Below are 20,708 nucleotides of genomic sequence, written 5' to 3'. Positions count from 1 at the left end.
CAGAGGAAAGGAGAGAGATAGAGGGAGTTAGAGAGAGAAAGGGGCTCAAAGAGAGATGGAGAGGGTGATATAGAGAGAAAGATAGGGAAAGGGAGAGATGGATAGAGAGAAATATTAAGAGAGGAAGAGAGAGGGGGAGAGAAACAGAAGGTGAACTACACTTCACCGTTTGTTTCCTCGTTCAGTAGAGAAGAAATCTTTCGAGACTGAGGCAATTTTAATGTTTTGTTATTATCCAGAGTACCCCTTTTTTTTGGGGGGGGGAGCTAGATTTTCCTCACATTAGAAACCGACCGGGTTATCTTTCACTTAATAAATTAATAAAAGACAAAGATATTGCAAAATTTGAATTTAACAGGAAAATACTATTTAAAAAAATAGCACAATAACATAAGTGCCACTTTAGGTACTCCTTGGGCGTTGAGTTCCATGGCGACCAGCATAATTATTTAATGGGCGCTCCCTTAGCCCCCCCCCTAGTCAAGGCTAATGCATGTGCACGTAACATTTTTTTTTATTTACTGACGTTGGCTTAGTAACTAAACGATTCATTGATAATTTCGTAACCCTTAAACGCATGCCGGAAGATTTAAATTGGTTCATTATTGTTGTAATGAAAAAAAAAGTTTCATTCAACACAAAACCAAAAACACATATTAATGATTTAATATTGTATTCATTGAAATTTACTAATTTTTAAATAAAAAAGTTAAAAAAAAAAGTTAATAAAAAAATAGTTGCTTATGTGCGCATAAAAAACTTCTTTTTTTTTAGATTAGGTCCACCTTGGAATCACCCCCCCCACCTCCAAATCTTAAGAACAGCTTCCGGAATAAACATCACTTTTGGAGGGGGGATAATAAACACCATTTGGGGGGATATTTAAAAAAAAAGAAGTCGATAAAAGTCGTCATTTAAAAAGAAATTTAAAATCAAATGTTTGTAAAAGCGAGAAATTATTAATTAATGTTTAGTAACATTTTTCGGTGCTAATGCAGAGAGTGATCCGCGCTATTTTTTAAATCGTGTTTTTTTTTATTCCAACCAATCTTATATCGAAAAACAAAAAAAAACTCAAAAAGCAAGCGACAAACTTTTTTTTTGGCCTCATATAATAAAGAAAAAATGTGTAAATTTACAAATTTGGAAGATAAACAAATGAATTATGTTTTTTTTGTTTTGTTTTTTACTTACTAAACAGAAAATTAAATCTTTCGTCAATTCGTGGCTGTGAAATGAATCGAACCGGAAGTTCAGTTTTATCAACAGAACAGATTCGCACCACGGTTAAAAAAATATATTTATTTTATTTAATACTTTAATAATTCGCGAGGTAAATTTATTTTAATAACATAAAACATGCCTCGACTCTAAAGATGGGTTGTCTGAAAATTTCAAATAAATTGGTAACGTAGAAATATGGTTTTATTCGTTTGGAACGAACCAAATTTACATTTATATATATATATATATATATATATATATATATATATATATATATATAACAGAGCGCAGACTCGTGTATGGCGGCTGTATTCAAATATTCAGCCGTGTGCGAAATGACGGCACGGTAAGGAAAAAGAAAAAGACTACAAAAAGGAGACTATCACGTTATAGACATGGATGACATTCGAAAGGACAGGCGCCAGAGAATACGATTACGTTCATAATCACGTTTTATTCGGGCAATTTATCAGAAATAAATGTTGTTGTTACAAAAAATGTCGAGTTGTTACTTGTCTTACGCTCCTTGCAATGTGTTCTGCTTTAATTAATCTAACGTGTTGGGTCTACGTGTGTAAACGAGTGTGCTGCGTTACAGAAGATAATTTGGCGCTTGTTGGTTGATATATTTTACGGCATATCAACCCTTTTCAGGTTATTTAATGTCGAATCAAGTGATTTTGAAGAAAAAGTTTTCAATAGAATGTATTTTTTTTTTAAAGTCAGTTTCTATTTAACCCATAGTTGCGACCCTAACAGGTACTACCACTTCGGGTCAGAGTTGACCTGGGAGCAATGGCAATTAAGGGGTGGCTTCACACTCCCCAAAGTCTGAAAGCTGGGTCTTCACCATCGGATATAGTTTAAGGTCATGCCCAGGACCGAAGGAAAAAAAGAATAAAAACTTGTTACCACGAATGAATGCGGTCGCAAAAGAGGGACCAAAACGAGATCGATTCTTTGAAAAAACAAGAAAGAACAAACCAGAGAGAGAAAACTTGAGAAAAAAATTGCATTTCGCCTGTTTTGGGTTTTTTTTTCTTTGTTTTTTGTAATATGTTTTGTGGGGACCTTAAGTCAATGTGAATATTATCTTTAATGTGAGACAAAACTTCTAGCATTATGACTCGCTTATTAAATATTATGGAGGACAAAGTTCCGTGCTCAGCCAACGAAGCAAGTAGCTTATTAGAATTATTAAAATTAGTAACAAAATACAGTACAGTATACAATACACATGTACATAATCCAATAACATTATAAATGACACCGTAAAGCGGGACAAATACCGTAACCAGGGGCCGGAAAGACATCTTATTCAACATCGTAACCTGATAAAAAACGTATCCTAGTGCCACCGTATCCCGGGGTCCTACTGTAATAATAACAATAATAATAATAATAATAATAATAATAATAATAATAATAATAATAATAATAATAATAATAATAAAGGGCCGAGAAGGGTCAATAAGGACTGAAAGACCGAGGAGCTAGCGCCAATCAGACCTCGGTTGGACAAGCGCAAAGAGAACTGGGACCTTGGGGAGGCTGAGTGCCACTCAAATTTCAGTATAAACCAATGGCCACTACCAGCGAGAAATCAACTGTAAGCGGCTGTTGCGATGATGCAAATTCATTTGCAAATGCTATCGAAGGAGGTGAAGAGAGCTGGACGTCTGGGGAGACTTGTTGTCACTCAGCGTCCAGAGAACATCACAGGTTTCCAATCAGATCGTTTGTTGATTTGTGGGAAAGCTCCATGTGAGCCAATAATAATAATAATAATAATAATAATAATAATAATAATAGAAAGGAACCGGCCCAGAAACCATAGGCCTATCACATGTCTATCCACTATGTGGAAAATACTGACAGCACAATTGAGAGAACAAATCTACAACTCGCTGAAAAATCGTGGACGTCTTTCAGAAGAACTAAAAGAACGCCAAAAAGGGAAAAAAGGACACATGATCTGCTATATATATATCAAAAGATCCTGAAGCAGGTAAAAGAAGGAGAAAGAGTTTAGCTATAGCATGGATCGACTACAAAAACAGGATCCCCCAAGCATGGATAATAGAATGCTTAAAAACGTATAAAATACCAAGCAAGGTCATCAGCGTTATTTAAAATGCAATGAGAATATGGAGATTGAAACTTACAGCTGATGGACAACACATAACAGAAATTAACATACAAAGAGGCATCTTCCTAGGAGATTCACTATCACCACTACTGTTCCTCATAGTGATGATGCCCTCGAACAATATGCTGAGAAAGTTGCAATTCTCTAATACAGAGGAAAATATGAACCACCTTATGTACATGGACGATCATAAACGTTTTGCAAGGACCGAAAAGGAACTAGAGACACTAATAAACACTACCAGGATGTTCAGCCAGGATATCCAAATGGTGTTTGGTATTGAAAAGTGCGCATTCTTTGTTTATAAGAAATGGAAAAACCGAGGACGACAGAAGACATGGGACGACCTAACCAAACTGATGAGACCATAAGGGAACAAGACGCTTATAAATACGTGGGAGTTCTGGAAGCAGACACCATCAAAGCAACATAAATGAAAGAGAGAATTAGAAAGAAATACCCCAGGAGAACAAGAAAACTCTTCGAAACTAAATTATATAGCAGAAACCTAATAAAAGGTATAAATACATGGGAAGTACCACTAGTAAGATACTCTGGACCGTTCATAGAGTGGACTAAAGAAGAACTGAGACAACTCGATCAGAATACCAGGAAACTCATGACTATGCCCAATGCACTACACCAAACAGACGATGTTGACCGATTCTACGTGAAGAGGAAGACGGGGGGAATAGACTGGTTTGCATAGAAGATTGTATAAATTGCACAAAAAAGAACTAGAAAAATACATAACTCACAGCACAGAAAGTATAATTGTGGCAGCAAGAGACACTGAAAAAACATCAAAACAGAAAACAGAGAGACAAAGGATAAAACGAGAAAATAAAAATGGGAAGAGAAACAACTACATGCAATGTTCAGAAGGATGATAAAAGATGAGAATAATGAAAACACCTAGACATAGATGCAAAAAAGATACGTAAACCGAGAAACTGAATCCCTAATATTTGCAGCACAAGATAACCCGATAAGAACAAACCACATCAAAACATTGATTGACAAAACAGCAAATGCAGACTCTGTGGACAAAGAGAAGAAACGATAAACCATATATTAAGCGAATGCAGCAAACTAGCCCAAAAGGAATACAAGAATGGGCATGACTAAGTGTGGAGGGCAGTACACTGGGAATTATGCAAACAACCGTATCTCGAACACGCAGACAAATGGTACAAGCATAAGCGGATATAAGGTATATAGATGATCAAGAAAATCAAGATAATAATTATAATAGTAGGAGCACTAGGAACAATTCCGAAAAACTTTGAAAAGCAATGGGAGAAATTGGAATCATGGGAATGGCTAGAAAATACAACGAACAACAATAATGAAAACAGCTGAAACATTAAGGAAAACCCTTGAATGTTGAGCCACATACGTGGGCCAGACAAACTGCTGCAGAGGCAAAGCATGGAAACAAGACCACTGAAGCTGCATATCTATAAGTCCTCTATCCCGTCCCTCCTCCCCCATTGCCCCCTCCTAAAAGAGTGAGGCCAAAAGTCGAGAACAGTAAAGGAGGATGGAAAGGCCGAGGAGAGAGCTCTGACTAGACCTCCACTGGACATATGCGAATAGAACTGAGACCTTGGGGAGGCTTATTGCAACTCAAATTCTAGTGGGGACCAATGGCCGCTGCCAGCGAGAAATCAACGGTAAGCAGCTGTTGCGATAACGCAAACGAAAGACGTTAAGCGTACTGGAAATCTGGGGAGATTTTTGGCACACCACGGGTTGTTTTCACGGAGAGATCTTTAATGACCTGTGTGAAAGCTCCTTGTTAATCAATAATAATAATAATAATAATAATAATAATAATAATAATAATAATAATAATAATAATAATAATAATAACGTCAGCCTTAATAATAGCTTGCAAATTTCATATGTATGAGGTGTCATGCATGCGGGTGTATTGTCCTTTCTATTGACATGTGAGCGCGTTGGCATGTCTATGCGTGTTTGCGCGTGCGTGTTTATGTTTGTTGTGTGTTTGGGAGAGAGAGAAAGAGAGAGAGGGAGTTGTGTGTGTGTGTGTGTGTGTGTGTATGTGTGTGTGTGTGTGTTTCCTATATAATCTAGTGTTCTAATTATTTTGCTTACGAATCCTAAGTATAACTGCTAAATACGGGGGAAAGGTGTTTGGTGAGCAGTATACGCCTTTAACAAGACGCCTTCGATGTCGCTTAGAGCAATTAAAATAAATGCACTCCATATGACGCTGTACTCTCTTCAAGTTATTCCACCTTTTTATTCCTTTTCATGTCTTTTATCTTGTTTATTTTATTTACTTTTCTCTCATCTCATAATTGTTGTAAGCGTTCGTCTATCATTATCAGAACAAATGTCGCCTTTTCTTCTGCCGCCATTGCCGATAGAGTTATTGCCCTTTCATCGTCACTCATATTCGCCTCTACTTTTTATTACAATAAAATTCTTTTCGTATTCCCTTTTCCGTTTCCTACTTGTCTATTTCCTTTCTCGAAATGCGTCGTATTATAACACCGTATAAATTCAGGACCACTTTTTTTCTAGTGATAACACTGTTTAGATGCGAGTAATATAGAAGATGAAAATCTCTCTCTCTCTCTCTCTCTCTATATATATATATATATATATATATATATATATATATATATATATCCCTCTCTCTCGCTCTCTCTCTCTCTCTCGCTCTCGCTTTCTCGCTCTCTCTCACTCTCGCGCTCTCTCTCGCTCGCTCTCGCGCTCTCTCTCTCTCTCGCTCGCTCTCTCTCTTTCTCTCTATCTCTCTCGAACACTCTCTCTCGCCCTCGCTCGCTCTCTCTCTCGCTCTCTCTCTCTCTCTCTCTCTCTCTCTCTCTCTCTCTCTCTCTCTCTCTCTCTATGTCGATTTATCTATATATCTCTATCTTCCTCGTTTTGATCAAATATTTTTGTGCCGCCATTTACGAATGCTCGATTGGAACAGTCAATCTGTCCTATCCAAGATAAGTTCACTTTTTTTCTTTGCTGCCATTGATGATAATTATTGCCTCATCATTCTACGACTCATATTCGCCTTCCCCTCATTTTATTAGAATAACATTTCTGGTACTTGAACAGATTTGAAAGCGGACGTATCTAAGCGTCCGCTCGGTTTTGTCCGGAATATGGCGTCAACCGCCGCATAAAGCCGAGCGTCGCCAATGATCAAGTCTTAAAAATGGAACAAAACAGAAAAAATAGTTAAATAAATAGAAATCGTAGAAATAAAATAGAAAAAAGAAAAATGACAACCTACCGTAATTTTATTTTATTATTTATTTAATGTTCTATGAGAAACATTTTTTTATGCAGGGGGCGTACTATAACCATCGTTTTGTATGTTTTTGTTTTCATGTTTGATAGATAATGTTTAGCAAACAGAAGAGTTTTTTTTATGTATTTTTTGGTCTTTCAAAGTTTTCATAATAGATGAAAGAAGCATAGTTTTATTCACGTGCATTTGCAATTATGCATCTAACGCTACGATTCTTTTGGAGACATGTTTTTTTTTTGTTTTGTTTGACAAAATAACTACTTCGGGCGTCTGCAGTTGTTTGTCTAGCATTAATCAATTTATAGTGTTGTTAGTCTCCATGCTTTTCGTATCATATCTAGTTTTTGAAGGGGTTTCTTTCTCTTTCAGTATTTGTACAAAAATAGTTTGGTCGTGGCCGCGTATTGGGATTGGCTTATGGTACTATCACTTCCCCGGGGAAATCAACGATATCCACAGATAAGCACATGGAAACATCAACAAAAACGGGTCGAGATGTCGGTGGCTATTATTTTTGGTTATGCCGTGGACTATTTTCAAGAGTCAATCTTTCGTCTAAAGGCAACATTTACAACACTATCAGCCGGTCACTGCTATGTGATCGACTTCACGTGTTACACTAAATGTCGTAGAAACGGTCCTATGAAGATGTGAAGATTGGCCAGTCATTAGGGTCTGCAAGAAGAAAATCATACCTGAGATGTTCGATGTGGGTGTGGCTCCTTCATTCTCTCAAGATGACTTTTTCACCCTGGTGGCATTCTGGTTGGAATCTTCTTTCTTCGTCCTCCAGGTCGCTTCGTTGTTTCATTGGAGGCATTCATGTAAAACACAAGAAAACACACAACACGACACAATCGTAATATTTATGGAACATAATTATTTTATTTTACATTATGTATACACTATATATTACAAAAACAATTTACACTTTACATATCCTACAATTATTAAACTAACTATGCTTAACTAGTGTTGAGGGGGCTCTCGTTTACGGAGAGACAGAAATATGCGTGCTCACCCCATGTTGTCCGGACGAAAAAGAGGCCAATAAAGGAAATGGAATTCTGGGCTGCATTACTGTGTATCTCTGAGCTTTTGGCTAAATCACAACCCTGCCATGCTGAAGAGTGTGTTAGCAACCGTGACACTGTAGTATAGTGCCACAGTCTTACGTTAGATTACATGCAAACGCGAGCGTTTTATGCCATGTGCCGGGCAAAGTCGAACGGATGCTTGTATATGTTCGGTTCAGAATCTGCACAAGTAACGCATTTCTTTTGTACATCTTTCTTCCCTGTCTTCGCGTTATTTATTCCCTTCTTCATCATTCCCAACGATTGTAAATCGAGATGCGAAGTCGAAAGTGAAACAGACACTAGCATCAGTTATTCTTTAGTTTTTCCGTTCGTTAGTCTTGCTTTCCTACTCTTTCCTTTTTCACTGCTTCCTTCTGCATAGAATGGGGAAGGCTTCGCTAAAATCAATTGCTTCTGCAGAGGTAAGAACAAACACAACAAACGTCTTTGAAACTTATTTCACATGAACGTGTGAAGTCGACATTTTCGACCAAGGGAAATCATTTTCGCTTTTGCAGAACGATACACTTCCAGAGGATGTGTGAAATGCGAAATTCAAAACAAAGCAGCAAATTTGATTCCAAAACATCAACGTTCTTATGATTGGCGCATTTACGCGCGTCAAAGACGACAGCAAAGGCGATAACAAGCGCTCAACAAAGGCGGTGGTTAAACTCACAGTAACGCAAAGTTTGCTGTGATTAAAATCCCGTAATTAGTTCAATCCTTTTTATGATTCCAGCCCAGATAAACACACGTACACCTATAATCAAAATTGGAATTGTAAATCAACTTACGCACTTGTATTTTTTTTAAATATTCGGACGACTTTTCTAACTTAGATGTTATTCTCACTACGTTTCAGCCGATGTAACTTCTTATGGTGCATCTTGTCAAACTCAGGAATCTTTATGTAGATATCGAGAATCTACACGGAATTTCGAACGGAACCCTTTATTTAATCAATTAATATAGTATGTCCTCGTTCCGGCAACCATGACCTTGATAGAAGTCACAAGTAATCCTCGATTGTATTTTTAGTATAGCCCGTAATGAGGATTGAACCCTCAACCTCTACAAGAGTGTCATTTTCACAATACTTTATTATTTGTTAGCTGCAGGTTTTGTAAACTTTTGCTCAGCCATGGCTGAGAGAAGGAAGTTGGAAATTAAATAAAAGTTATGTTTAAAATCCCTTGAAGATTCCCAAGTTCAACAAAAAAGATTCCAGAGTTCAACAAGATACACCTGTCAAAGGTCGAAGATTACATCGATCGAAACGTTTTAGGAATAACATTAAAAACGAGATTAGTAGTCTGACTAATCGAAATAAAAGGGACTACCAATGCAAAATCGGTAAGAATTCAGCAACACAAACTCACACACTTCTAATGATCGAATATTCTACCAATAGGAGAATTTTTTTTTAATTCAGCAAACAGCTCAATCATTTTTATAAGGAGTTATCACGTGAAGGTCACCCGAAGAAGATTAATTGATTGGAAGGTAGTCTAAAAGATAAATGCGTGGTGATCTGTAGTGGTAGAAAACAAGTAGAAGTTTATTATTAAAATCTACGGTTCAATAAGAACGTGTTTACATTTGAATTGAAGACGACCATGCTGTAATCAGCTGGAAAGCAGACCCATGATACAGAATTCCATAGACGTGCTGTTATATTTTTTTACACGGTGGTCACCACTTATCAAGGCCCGGAAGCCACTCAGGGATAAGGGTAGGAGACTTGATTCATGGAATTTGCGTTTAGATTTAAGCACAGGTAGAAAGTGGGGAAATTTGTGGCAGTGGTTGTAGTTAAGCGAGTGTTTGTTGTGAATGTTTTGCAAGTATGACCATAGATTGAAGCTCAGTTGAGCACTTATTATGAAAATAACTATAGAGCAGATACAGGCTCGCAAGGTCTCTTCTCGAAGAGGTTAAAAAAACATCACTTACTAAGTTTCGTAGACGAGTTTAAACCCTGTCAAGGTATGAAGGGTTTTTTTGGAGGAAATTCAGCCGATCGGTGGCTTTCATTACACAAGAATATGTTAGAAATGATTGGAAATGGATGACAATTTGCTAAATTTATTAAAATGATGTGAATAAAATATAATAAAATATAATTTTGTGCGATCAAAATAACCAGCTGAATGTTTCCCAAAAAACCTCTTCCCTCTTAAATTGGACAACATCCACTTTTACATCCGTTATATTTCCAAACTTATCAAGAACGTAAATGTCTGCAAGCAATTGGTCAGACTATCCATTCTTGCCTGACAATATTCAAATTATAGTATTCAAAAACCGGACTCCTATTCTTGCAAAGCTGTTCAAAGGCCTAAAAGAGAAATGTATTTCAACACCTTTAAAAACCTCGTTGGTCTGTACAGTATTTAAAAATACTGGAGCCCTGTCTTCTGCGTTTCAGTACGGACCAATTAGTATTCTGTGTATCATAAACAAGTTGCTCGAATCCGTGATAATTTAATCAGTCACAAGTAATATGGCTTCCGTCCTGCGAGATCTACAGCTGATGTACTGAGTGTAATTTTAATGAATATAGCACTTGCTAAAAGATGACCTATTCTCCATCATTCCCAGTTTTGTTATTCGAAACCTATAACATTATTGCCAGAATATTACTAGATTTTCAAAACGGCGATCCTGTCAACTAATTATCTAAATCACATTCCAGCATACAACCTAAGAAATTTATAATATTATTACAAGAAAAACATGCTTTCCATACAAAAATAATTGAGCAATTACTGTAATATTGTAAATACCTAACTAAGTGATAACGCGATTTAAACACAATATACTTTCTCCCAATATAAGTAGATTTGATTGCTCAGCCAGCAGACACCCGACATTAGAACTTTGGTTTGGTTTCCAAATTTCGCTACGTTTCTCTACACATATTTCGTTTATGAAACGGAACAAGTGGTTGTGTATGACCACCGCATTTCCCACAAATCATTTTTCAACCATAACACTATCTCATCCTAGTACCTGATATTTAGATTTCTTACTCTCACCACGGCACCACTATATATGTATATATATATATATATATATATATATATATATATATATATATATATATATATTGACTGTGGTAATTTATAATGTTTTCCTGCTGAAGTTACCGGGCGGAACATTGAATGAATAATGACCATATTCTTTTTTTCATTTAAATTAGTATATGTTTTTTTGCTGATTTCCTTAGTTTCACTTTCGTTCACGACCCTGTCGGCGAACACTCCAATAGTTTTTTCCCCAGAACCGTTAGACTCTTGAATTCCATTCCAGGTCCCTGCTTCCCCAACAGTACTGACGTGCAGAAGTTCAAGTGTAACGTGAACCGACATCTTGCTGCCCAAATCCCTACATAGTACCCCAGTAGTTGTTGCCCCTGATAGTAGCCCCCTACACCAATGTGGCAATTTGCCTTGTTTGGGGTGAAAATGTAATATATATATATATATATATATATATATATATATATATATATATATATATATATATATTTATAAATATATATATATATATATATAAATATATAAATATATATATATATATACGTTTTATTTTGTATTACCGTTTTTATCTGTTTAGTGTCACATTGTTTCGGTTGCCGTATCCTATTAGCGATCCAGTAATCGCGTCAGACTTTTACTGTAAAATCTGACGAGGTTACTGGATCGCTAACACGATCCGACAACTGAAACCTATGTAACTAAACAGATAAAAACGGTAATAAAAAAATTAAACGCATATTTAATCTACAGTAGTATTGAGCACTTTCTTTAGGTTTTTATTAATTACTATTTTGCTATATATATGTATATATATATACATATATATATATATATATATATATAATAAACAAATTTTAAACTCTAAAGGTAAAAGTCTTAAGCCACATTAACGCCTTTCTAACAAATCTGCTCACATAGTTGCTTCCACTGCATGAGCTATTGTTTTTAGTAACAATGAAATAGCAATGTCCCTAAATCAGTTTGAGGAGTGTAACTATTCAGTAGATATATAACCTCTACAAACTAACCCTGTAACATAAACTAACCACTCGGAGTCGCAGAAATACCTGGATTAGGACCAGGCGCGGAGCAAACTCTCTCGGGGCTGATGGACCCAGTAGATCTTCCCAGATCATTCGTCTAGGAGAAGGAAAACTCCGAAACTAAACCTTCCTAGAGCTGGTGATTCAAGCAAATTACCGGTCTGCAAATCTAAACTGCTTTAGGGGTAGATAGGCTCTGTCTATCGCCCGGCTTCCATACTCCTTCTTTTCCTATTTAGTCAGGCGCAGAGACGCTATCACAGGGTTTTGGCTAAACACTCAGTGGTAGATCTTGTTTCTTGTCTAGGGCAATGAACGCTGTTTTCCCCACCCCGACACATCCCACACCTCAAAACTGGGCACTTGAGAGTGCTTGAGTACCACATATGCCTGAGAAATTAGATTGGGTTGACCTTCTTCTGATGGGTTGAGGGTACCAGATTGACAGTTCCTGGCTGCTGTTTCCGACTGGTAGTACAGGTGCCCTAACTCTTTGGTAGCGCTTAGAGCGGCTGCTCCATCAACAATTGTATAATATCGGGATGTTTGCAGTGCCGTGTGGCGCATGGAAAGGGAGCCTGCACTCATCCCCGATGGCCTTTCCTGAGGCCACAGTCCTAGTTGATAAAAGATCAGCTGATGGTCTACTTGTGTTGCATGTCTGATACTCCGCATTACCTCTTGTTCCGCTCCCCCTTACCTAAACTGAAACTCTTTAAACACATTGTGACAGTACCATAAAAAATAAGCCTAAACCAGGTATAGGGTAAAAGAAACATCGACCCAGGACTGCACCATAATAAACAAAGTCTCTGGCAGCATAGACACAGCACTCTCCCTTGACACTATCGCACAAGTACATGTATTTGGTGACTTTAATGTCCACTACAAAAACTGGTTTGGATTCTCGACTCACACAGATGCAGCGGGCAGCACAACTCATTGCTTCTCTATATCTCACTCCCTATCACAAATTGTTACGTTTCACACTCGTTTCCCTGACCAGGAAGAACAACACGCATCACTTCTAGATCTGTTTCTGACCACAGTCCCCGATGATTGTATAACAAATGCTGACAGCCCACTCGGGAACGCTGACCATGCAGTGATAATGGTTGAAATCGCCCCAACCTCTGGACCCAAAACTGAAGATCCCGTGCTCAAAACAACGAGATATTAGGGCGCTAGACGATCTGAAAATCACCCTGCTCAGGTGCATGCTATCATAAAAAAACCTTGACACTTGACAGCTGCGATATTAAAGCTCTAGTTCTCTCCAAACTTTACAACAAATGCCTTAATGAATCTTGTTTTCTGGGCTGTTGGAAAACTGCTTCTGTGGTACCAGTATTCAAGAATTCTGGCGAAAGAACTGACCCATTAAATTATCGCCCCATTAGCCTCTTCCCACTTTCCGCCAAAATATTTGAGACCATAATTAACCATGATGCTAAACTTCTGACTGACCAACAATATGGATTTAGACGAGCCCGTTCCACAGCAGACATCCTCACTGTATTCTCTGGACGTATATACCATTCACTGGACAAAGCGGGGGACGGCAGAGCGGTAGCTCTAGATGTATCTAAGGCTTTTGACAGGGTATGGCATGAGGGTCTCTTCAGGAAAATTAGATCATACGGAATCACTGGAAGAATACTTGATATAATTAAATCTTTCTTCGATAAAAGAAAAATCCAGGTTGTCCTCGACGGTCATATATCTATGATATAAATGCGGGAGTGCCTCAAGGGTCTATCCTTGAACCTCTATTATTCCTGATATTCATAAATGACCTCCCCAACAAAATTGCTTCTGAGATGGGAATATATGCTGATGATACCATACTCTATAATAGGCACGACAGGAAAACAAATGAACACATATCTAAAGAAATAGTAAAAACACTAGATGATGACCTCTAATCTGTAGTGGAATGGGGACAAAAATGGATGGTCACATTCAATGCTGCCAAGACTAAACTGGTTTCCTTCAATAATTACCAGAAACCTTCTTTGCCACCAATAGTAATGGTCAGTGACTCTGTATCTGAGAGTACATCTTTCAAACTGCTTGGCCTAGCGTTCACAGGAAACATGAGTTGGAACAATTACATTGAAAGCATTGCCAGGGCCGCTGCGAAGAAGTTAGGCTCTCTGCCGTGCTAGAAAACTACTAACACCCGAAAGTGTCCTATATCTCTATAAGCCCACTATTCGCCCATGTATGGAGTATTGTTGTCACATTTGGGCTTGTGCATCTGCTACTAGTCTATCGCTCCTTGACAAGGTTCAAAAGAGAGTCGCCAATCTGATAGGCCCTGAACTGGCATCAAAGCTTCAACCTCTGTCCCGTCGACGAAATGTTGCATCCCTCTGCCTGTTCTACAAGTATTTTAATGGTGAATGCTCTGGCGAACTGCAGACATTTGTGCGCCCACGACGAAGATACCCTCGACAAATCTGAAAGGCAGCAAAATCCCACCCCACACAGTAGAGACCCCTAGATGTAAAAGATCTTTTTACTCCAGTAATTTCTTCCCCAGAACCGCTAGACTCTGGAATTCCATTCCAGGTCTCTGCTTCCCCAACTGTACTGACACGCAAAAGTTCAAGTGTAACGTGAACAGACATCTTGCTGCCCAAATCTCTACATAGTACCTCAGTAGTTGTTGCTCCTGATAGTAGCCCCCTACACCAAAGTGACAATTTTTCTTGTTTGGGGTGAAAATGTGGTAATTTATAATGTTTTCTTGCTGAAGCAGTTACTGGGCGGAATATTAAACGAATAATGACCATATTCTCTTTTTCATTTAAATTAGTATATGTTTTTTGCTGATTTCCTTAGTTTCACTTTCGTTCACGTTTCTGTCGTTCGAACACTCTGGACCATATAATGTCTGCGCCTGAAATGTGTGTTTAATTAGTTATTAATTCTCTCTATTCTCGTGGCAATTGTTTGGTCGCCCGAAGGTAAAGGCTTAGCAAGTGAAGTCAAAACCTGAAGGAATTGTCAACCATACACTGATAAGTTGAAAAGCTACAGAGACGAAAGTGGAAGCAAAAACCTTATTTTTCTACATAATCAACACGAGTCTCAACGCACTTTTGCTAGGAATCCAATGACCCATCTCTGCATCTGGAACATGTCAAGGACAGGCATTTCTTTTCATAGAGTCTCACATCATCAATGCAACAATAAGGTTAACTTTCCGATCGTAGATGAATAAGTTCAGTCATCATAACAATGGAATTTGCAATCATCTCTGATCTATTCTGTCGTAAAAAAAGTAGGCCTTACGTACAAAATAATCCAAATAATGTAACAATCAATTCCAATCAACACGCAGAAACCATGCACTAAAGTTTTGCACACGTGCATAGACACGTACAAATTTATATACACATACACATACAAATATACACGTATATACACATACATATGCATATACACATACATATACATATACATACATGTACAACTACACACTTGTCTATACACATACACGTTCATATATATACACATGCATATACACATGCATATACACATACAAATGCATATACAAATACACATGGATGTACTTAATCACATACACATGCATATACATATATATATATGTATATACATACACATGCATATACACATACAACTGGATATACATATACACACGCACATCCTAATACACATACATTTGCATATACATATACACATGCACACGCATATACATATAAAAATGCATATGCACATGCACACGTATACACATATACTCATGTATATACACGTACACATGCATATAAATATAAACTTGTATATACACGTACATATGCATATACATATACACATACATATGCATATACGCACACACATGCATATACACATTCACATGTATTAACATATACACCTGCATATACAGATGTACATGTATTTTGTACACACTTCCATAAAGACATGCATATGTTTATACATATACACATCCACATTTATATACACGTTTATATACATATACCTATACACATACACATGAATATGCATTACATATGCATATAAAAATACACATGCATATACACATACAGATTATATAAACATACGTAGGTATATACATAAAAACATGTGTATACATTTGCTTATACTCATGCGCATATATATACGCATGCATATATATGTATATGTATGCATATATATATATGCACACAGAGATACACATTAATATGCAAATACATGTACACATGCAAATACACATACCGATATATATATATATATACTCATGTACATGCATATAATTTTACACATACATATACACGTACACTTGTATATACATGTGCGTGTACGTATACGTACGCATATACACATACACATGTATATACACATACACATGTATATCCATATGCACATACATATAGATATACACATGCATATAGACGTACACACGCATGTACGTATACACATGTAAATCCACATAAATTTTCATATACAAATAAACATACATATGCATATACACGATTATCTAATCTATACGTGTACAAACACATACACGTTCATTAACATATATACATTCATATATCCATACACATGTATAGAGATATATAAATTCATATACAAATACACATACATATACATATAAAATTTTAGAACGTATACACACGGATGTACACATACACATGCATGTGTACATACGTATGCATATACATCATCATCATCGGCAATCACACGTGACGAGTATGATTGTTCTCCCGTCTGTGAGATTAGGTCTGATCACTTGTGGATCCTCAGATGGCTGTAGAGGCTGATCCTTGACCCACAGACTTTATAGCAGTGGGGGCATGTGTGGGTGGTTGAAAGGGTAGTGAAAGAAGCGGAAGTAGCTGTGTTGGTAGTAAATCTCTCCTTTCTCTGCTTCCCTATTTTCTACGGCTTTGTAGAGGTCCTTTTCTGAATGAACCGTGCCTTCATGGACCATCTTGCACCACATGTCCCTCTGAAGAGCAGCATCCTCCCAACTGGTGAGGCTGAAGTGACACTGCTTCAGGTGGGTCTTTATGTTGTCCTTATATCTCTTTTCTGTCCTCCTTAGGACCGCTTCCCCTCTTTTAGCTTACCGTAGAGCATTTTCTTTGGAAGGAGGTTGTCAGGCATGCGCATGAGATGGTCTGTTCATCACAGCTGGTGTTGGATGGTGGTTGTGATGATGGGAGGTATGTTGGCTTCCTTCCGGACGCTTACGTTTGTTCGTCGATCCTTCCATCCAATCCTGAAGATCTTCTGGATACAACGCTTGTGATACTGCTCCAAGGCCTTCAGATGTCTGCTGTAGGTGGTCCAACTATCCGTTCCATAGAGAAGAGTGGTCAAGACAACTGCTTTATAGAGAAGCTATTTGACCCTGCTCTGTATGTCTTGATTCTCAAACACCCGTTTCCGTAGCCTGAAAAAGGCTGCACTGGCGTATCTTATGCGGTGGTGAATCTCTGCGTCGTTAATAGATTTTGTGAAGAGAGAAGACTACCAAGGTAGGCAAATTGATCCACATTTTCTAAAGTGTTGCCTTCCACAGAGATTGTGGGCGGCTGTGGGTGTGTGCCAGGAGCTGGTTGATGTAAGATCTGGGTCTTTTTGATGTTAAGGTCAAGTCCCAGCAGCCGGTAACCTCTACCAAAGGCATCCATTATGTTCTGGAGGTCCGCTTCTGAGTTCATTGTCATTTGCGTATTGAAGCTCCATGATAGACGATATGAAGACCTTCTTTTTGCCCTAAACCTGCTGATGTTAAAGAATCCGCCGTCCATCCTGTATATGAGTGTGATTCCCTCGAGTAGGTTATGGCTAGTAAGGTGAAGGATGGTGGAGGTGTAAATGGCAAATAGGGTTGCAGCAATGATGCAGCCTTGCTTGAAATCGGTGTCAATTTTGAAGGGAGATGTTTCCAAGTCACCATTGCCAACCACAACTGCCATCATGTTGTCATGAAGAAGTCTCAAGATTTTAGGTACTTGTCTGGACATCCACTCTTTGAGAGGACACACCAGAAGACAGTTCTGTTCACAGTCGAAAGCCTTTGTGAGGTCAATGAACGCCATGTACAGTGGAAGGCGTTGCTCCCGACATTTCTCCTGCAGTTGACGAGCTGTAAAAATTATATCAGAGGTTCCTCTGGCAGGACGAAAGCCACACTGCGACTCTAGTAGGATGTTTTCTGACAGCGGCAGCAACCGGTCGGGCAATTTACGGGTTAGTACTTTGCCTGTTGTGGACAGGAGAGAGATACCTCTAGAATTGCTTTAGTCCGCTTTATGTCCCCTCTTGAAGATTGTGATGACCAAGATTCCTGATTTCTGCCGGTATTTCCTCCTTATCCCATATTTTACTCCAGAAGCTATGGATGTGGCAATAGAGTTTTGGTCTGCCTTGATAGAAGATTTCTCCAGGAATCTCATCTGGACCAGAGGCTTTGTTGTTGCTCAGTTTGGAGGGGTAATCCAGGTGTTCCATGGTAGGACGCTGAGGGATCTGATTGATAGCTTCAAGCTCAACAGTCGTATTGCGATTTAGAAGCTCATGAAAGTGTTTTTGTCATCTGCAACTGATGCTCACATAGTCCTTCAGCAAAGTTTTCCGTCCTTGGATTGGAGAGGGTTTACTCCCCCGATAGCTGGGCCCATACACAACTTTAGTAGCATTAAAGGAACCCCTTGTGTCTCCTGAGTCAGCAAGCCTTTGGATTTCAAGGGCCTTCTTCATCCACCATTTGTTCTTCAGCTCCCTTACTCTAATCTGGACGAGTGCCTTTGCCTTGGAGTGGGTCTGCCTTTTGGCCATGCAGTTGATGTCATTTTGTCATGTACAGAAGGCTTTATGATGTATTTCGATGTCGTTGTCATCGAACCAGTCTTGATGTTTCCTGGTCTTATAGCTAATGATGTCTTTGCTGGTCTCAAGAAGTATGGTCTTAAGGGCTTTCCAGTATTCCTCCATGCCCTTCAGGGAGCCTCTCACGCAGAGTTTTTTGAAATTGTTACACCCTGTTTGTGTCTCCCAAACTGTCAATGTTGAATTTGGGGCGGAGCTTTTTCCTTTGTGTCCTCCTCTGCTCCAGCTTCATGTCCATGGTATAGAGTCGATGAAGCAGTGGTCAATCTAGGATTCTTCCGCACTGATCATGGCCTTGGTGATGTTGACATCTCTGCAATCTCGAGCCCTGACAATCACATAGTCGATAAAATGCTAGCGCTTTGATCGAGAGTGCATCCACTGGTTTTTTGTCGGTTTCTCTGACAGAATAAGGTGTTTGTGATCATAAGCTCATGTTCTGCACGTTTAGACAGTAGGAGGAGTCCGTTGGTATTGACATTTCCCACACCCTCCCTGTCTAGAGTGCTTTTCTAGAGGTTGTGATCCCTGCCAACCTTGGCATTGAAATCCCTGAGTAGAAGGATCTTGTCTTACATTTGGGATGTTTGATAGCACCTGGTCAAGGGTTGCATAAAACGTCTACTTTTCCTCATCCTGAGAGCCCAAAGTTTGAGCATAGGCACTCAACGCAGTGGCCATCTGGTTGTTTGAGGGAATCAGTCGTAGAGTCATGAAACGATAATTGATGCCTACTGGAGATTTGGAAAGTTGGTTCTTAGTGGCAAAACCACAAACCATGGGTTTTCGGTTCAATAGCTACTTTTCCCTTCCAGAAAAAAGTTTATCCACCTTTCTCCTCTTTTAGTTGACCCTCCTCTGCCAGGCTGGGTTCTGATAGGACAGCAATGTCGATTTTAACCACTTCAGCTCCCTGGCAATGATTGCAGTTCTTCTTTCGGAACAATTGCTGGATGCACTGCCCATAGGTGACCTTATATTCCATACTCCAAAGTTCATTTTTCCCCGTTTTCGACCGCTAAGAGGTGAACCCCCTGGGCGCGGTATTCCAGTCGGGTGAAATGAGGCAGACTGTTTTTAGGGCACCTTTTCTAGCCCATTCTCCATGTGGGTGAGCAGAGTGGATCCTAAATAGGACTGGTCAGAGGTGAGTGCCGCTGCCGAGATGCTCTTTCTGCCTCGACCCAAGAGCAAGGGGACACTCACTGCTTATGTGCCAGTGCATGGCTAGAAGTTCCCAGGCCTCACTGCTCTGCTCCCGTCACCATAGGACTTTGTGGGGAGGGGGTAATAGTGGGCCCTTCAGGAGAACGTCTGTGCGTGGGATCTTTTACAGTGGGGTGAGTGGTGTACCGACAGCTACCACACTGTCCTTGGCAAAAGCCCTGACTAGGATTCAATGGCATAGAGACCAAGACAATTGGGGGCCCATCTTTGCAACCGTTGCAGAGCTCGCTCTACTACTATCATCCTCCCACTCCGCCGTTGAGGTCTTTTTTGAACCGTTCTTAGTCTGAAACCTCCCCATCGACCTTACCGCCATGGGTGGCCCTACCAGGAGCATTAAGCTCCAGACGGCATTGCTCTCAGGTTCATTGGGACACACAAGACTCTCCAAATCGTCAAGGTAACGGTCCATGGAATAGCATATACACATGCATGTTAATATACACGTATACACATGCACGTATATATACACATACACATGAATATATATACACGTTCATATACATATACAAATGTATTTACATACACATACAAGTTTAGACACTTATACACATGGATACACATAAACACATGCATACATATATGTGCACTCTACTCATCCACATGCATGCACACAAACATACGCATACATATATATACACATGCACATATACATGCATATGCATATGCATATACATATACATATCCATATACATATACATATGCATATACACTAAACCATGCTTATAAATATACACATGTACAAATACATACACGTGTATATACATATAAACATGC

At 38.8% G+C, this 20,708-nt stretch overlaps 1 protein-coding gene across 1 annotated transcript; it reads right to left on the bottom strand.

The window, feature by feature from the left end:
- Positions 1-17,287: 17,287 nt before the first annotated feature.
- Positions 17,288-17,914, bottom strand: LOC145261194 (uncharacterized). Its single transcript, XM_080119515.1, has one exon. It carries the CDS (start codon positions 17,912-17,914, stop codon positions 17,288-17,290), a length of 627 nt encoding a protein of 208 aa, XP_079975641.1.
- Positions 17,915-20,708: the final 2,794 nt, after the last annotated feature.

The sequence above is a fragment of the Euprymna scolopes genome, chromosome 37, assembly GCF_053919585.1.
Source record: "Euprymna scolopes isolate OS-2025 chromosome 37, ASM5391958v1, whole genome shotgun sequence".
In the NCBI taxonomy this organism is placed as follows: Eukaryota; Metazoa; Mollusca; class Cephalopoda; order Sepiida; family Sepiolidae; genus Euprymna; species Euprymna scolopes.
Note: the sequence above shows the minus strand (reverse complement) of the source record. Positions and strands in the feature narration are given on the sequence as shown.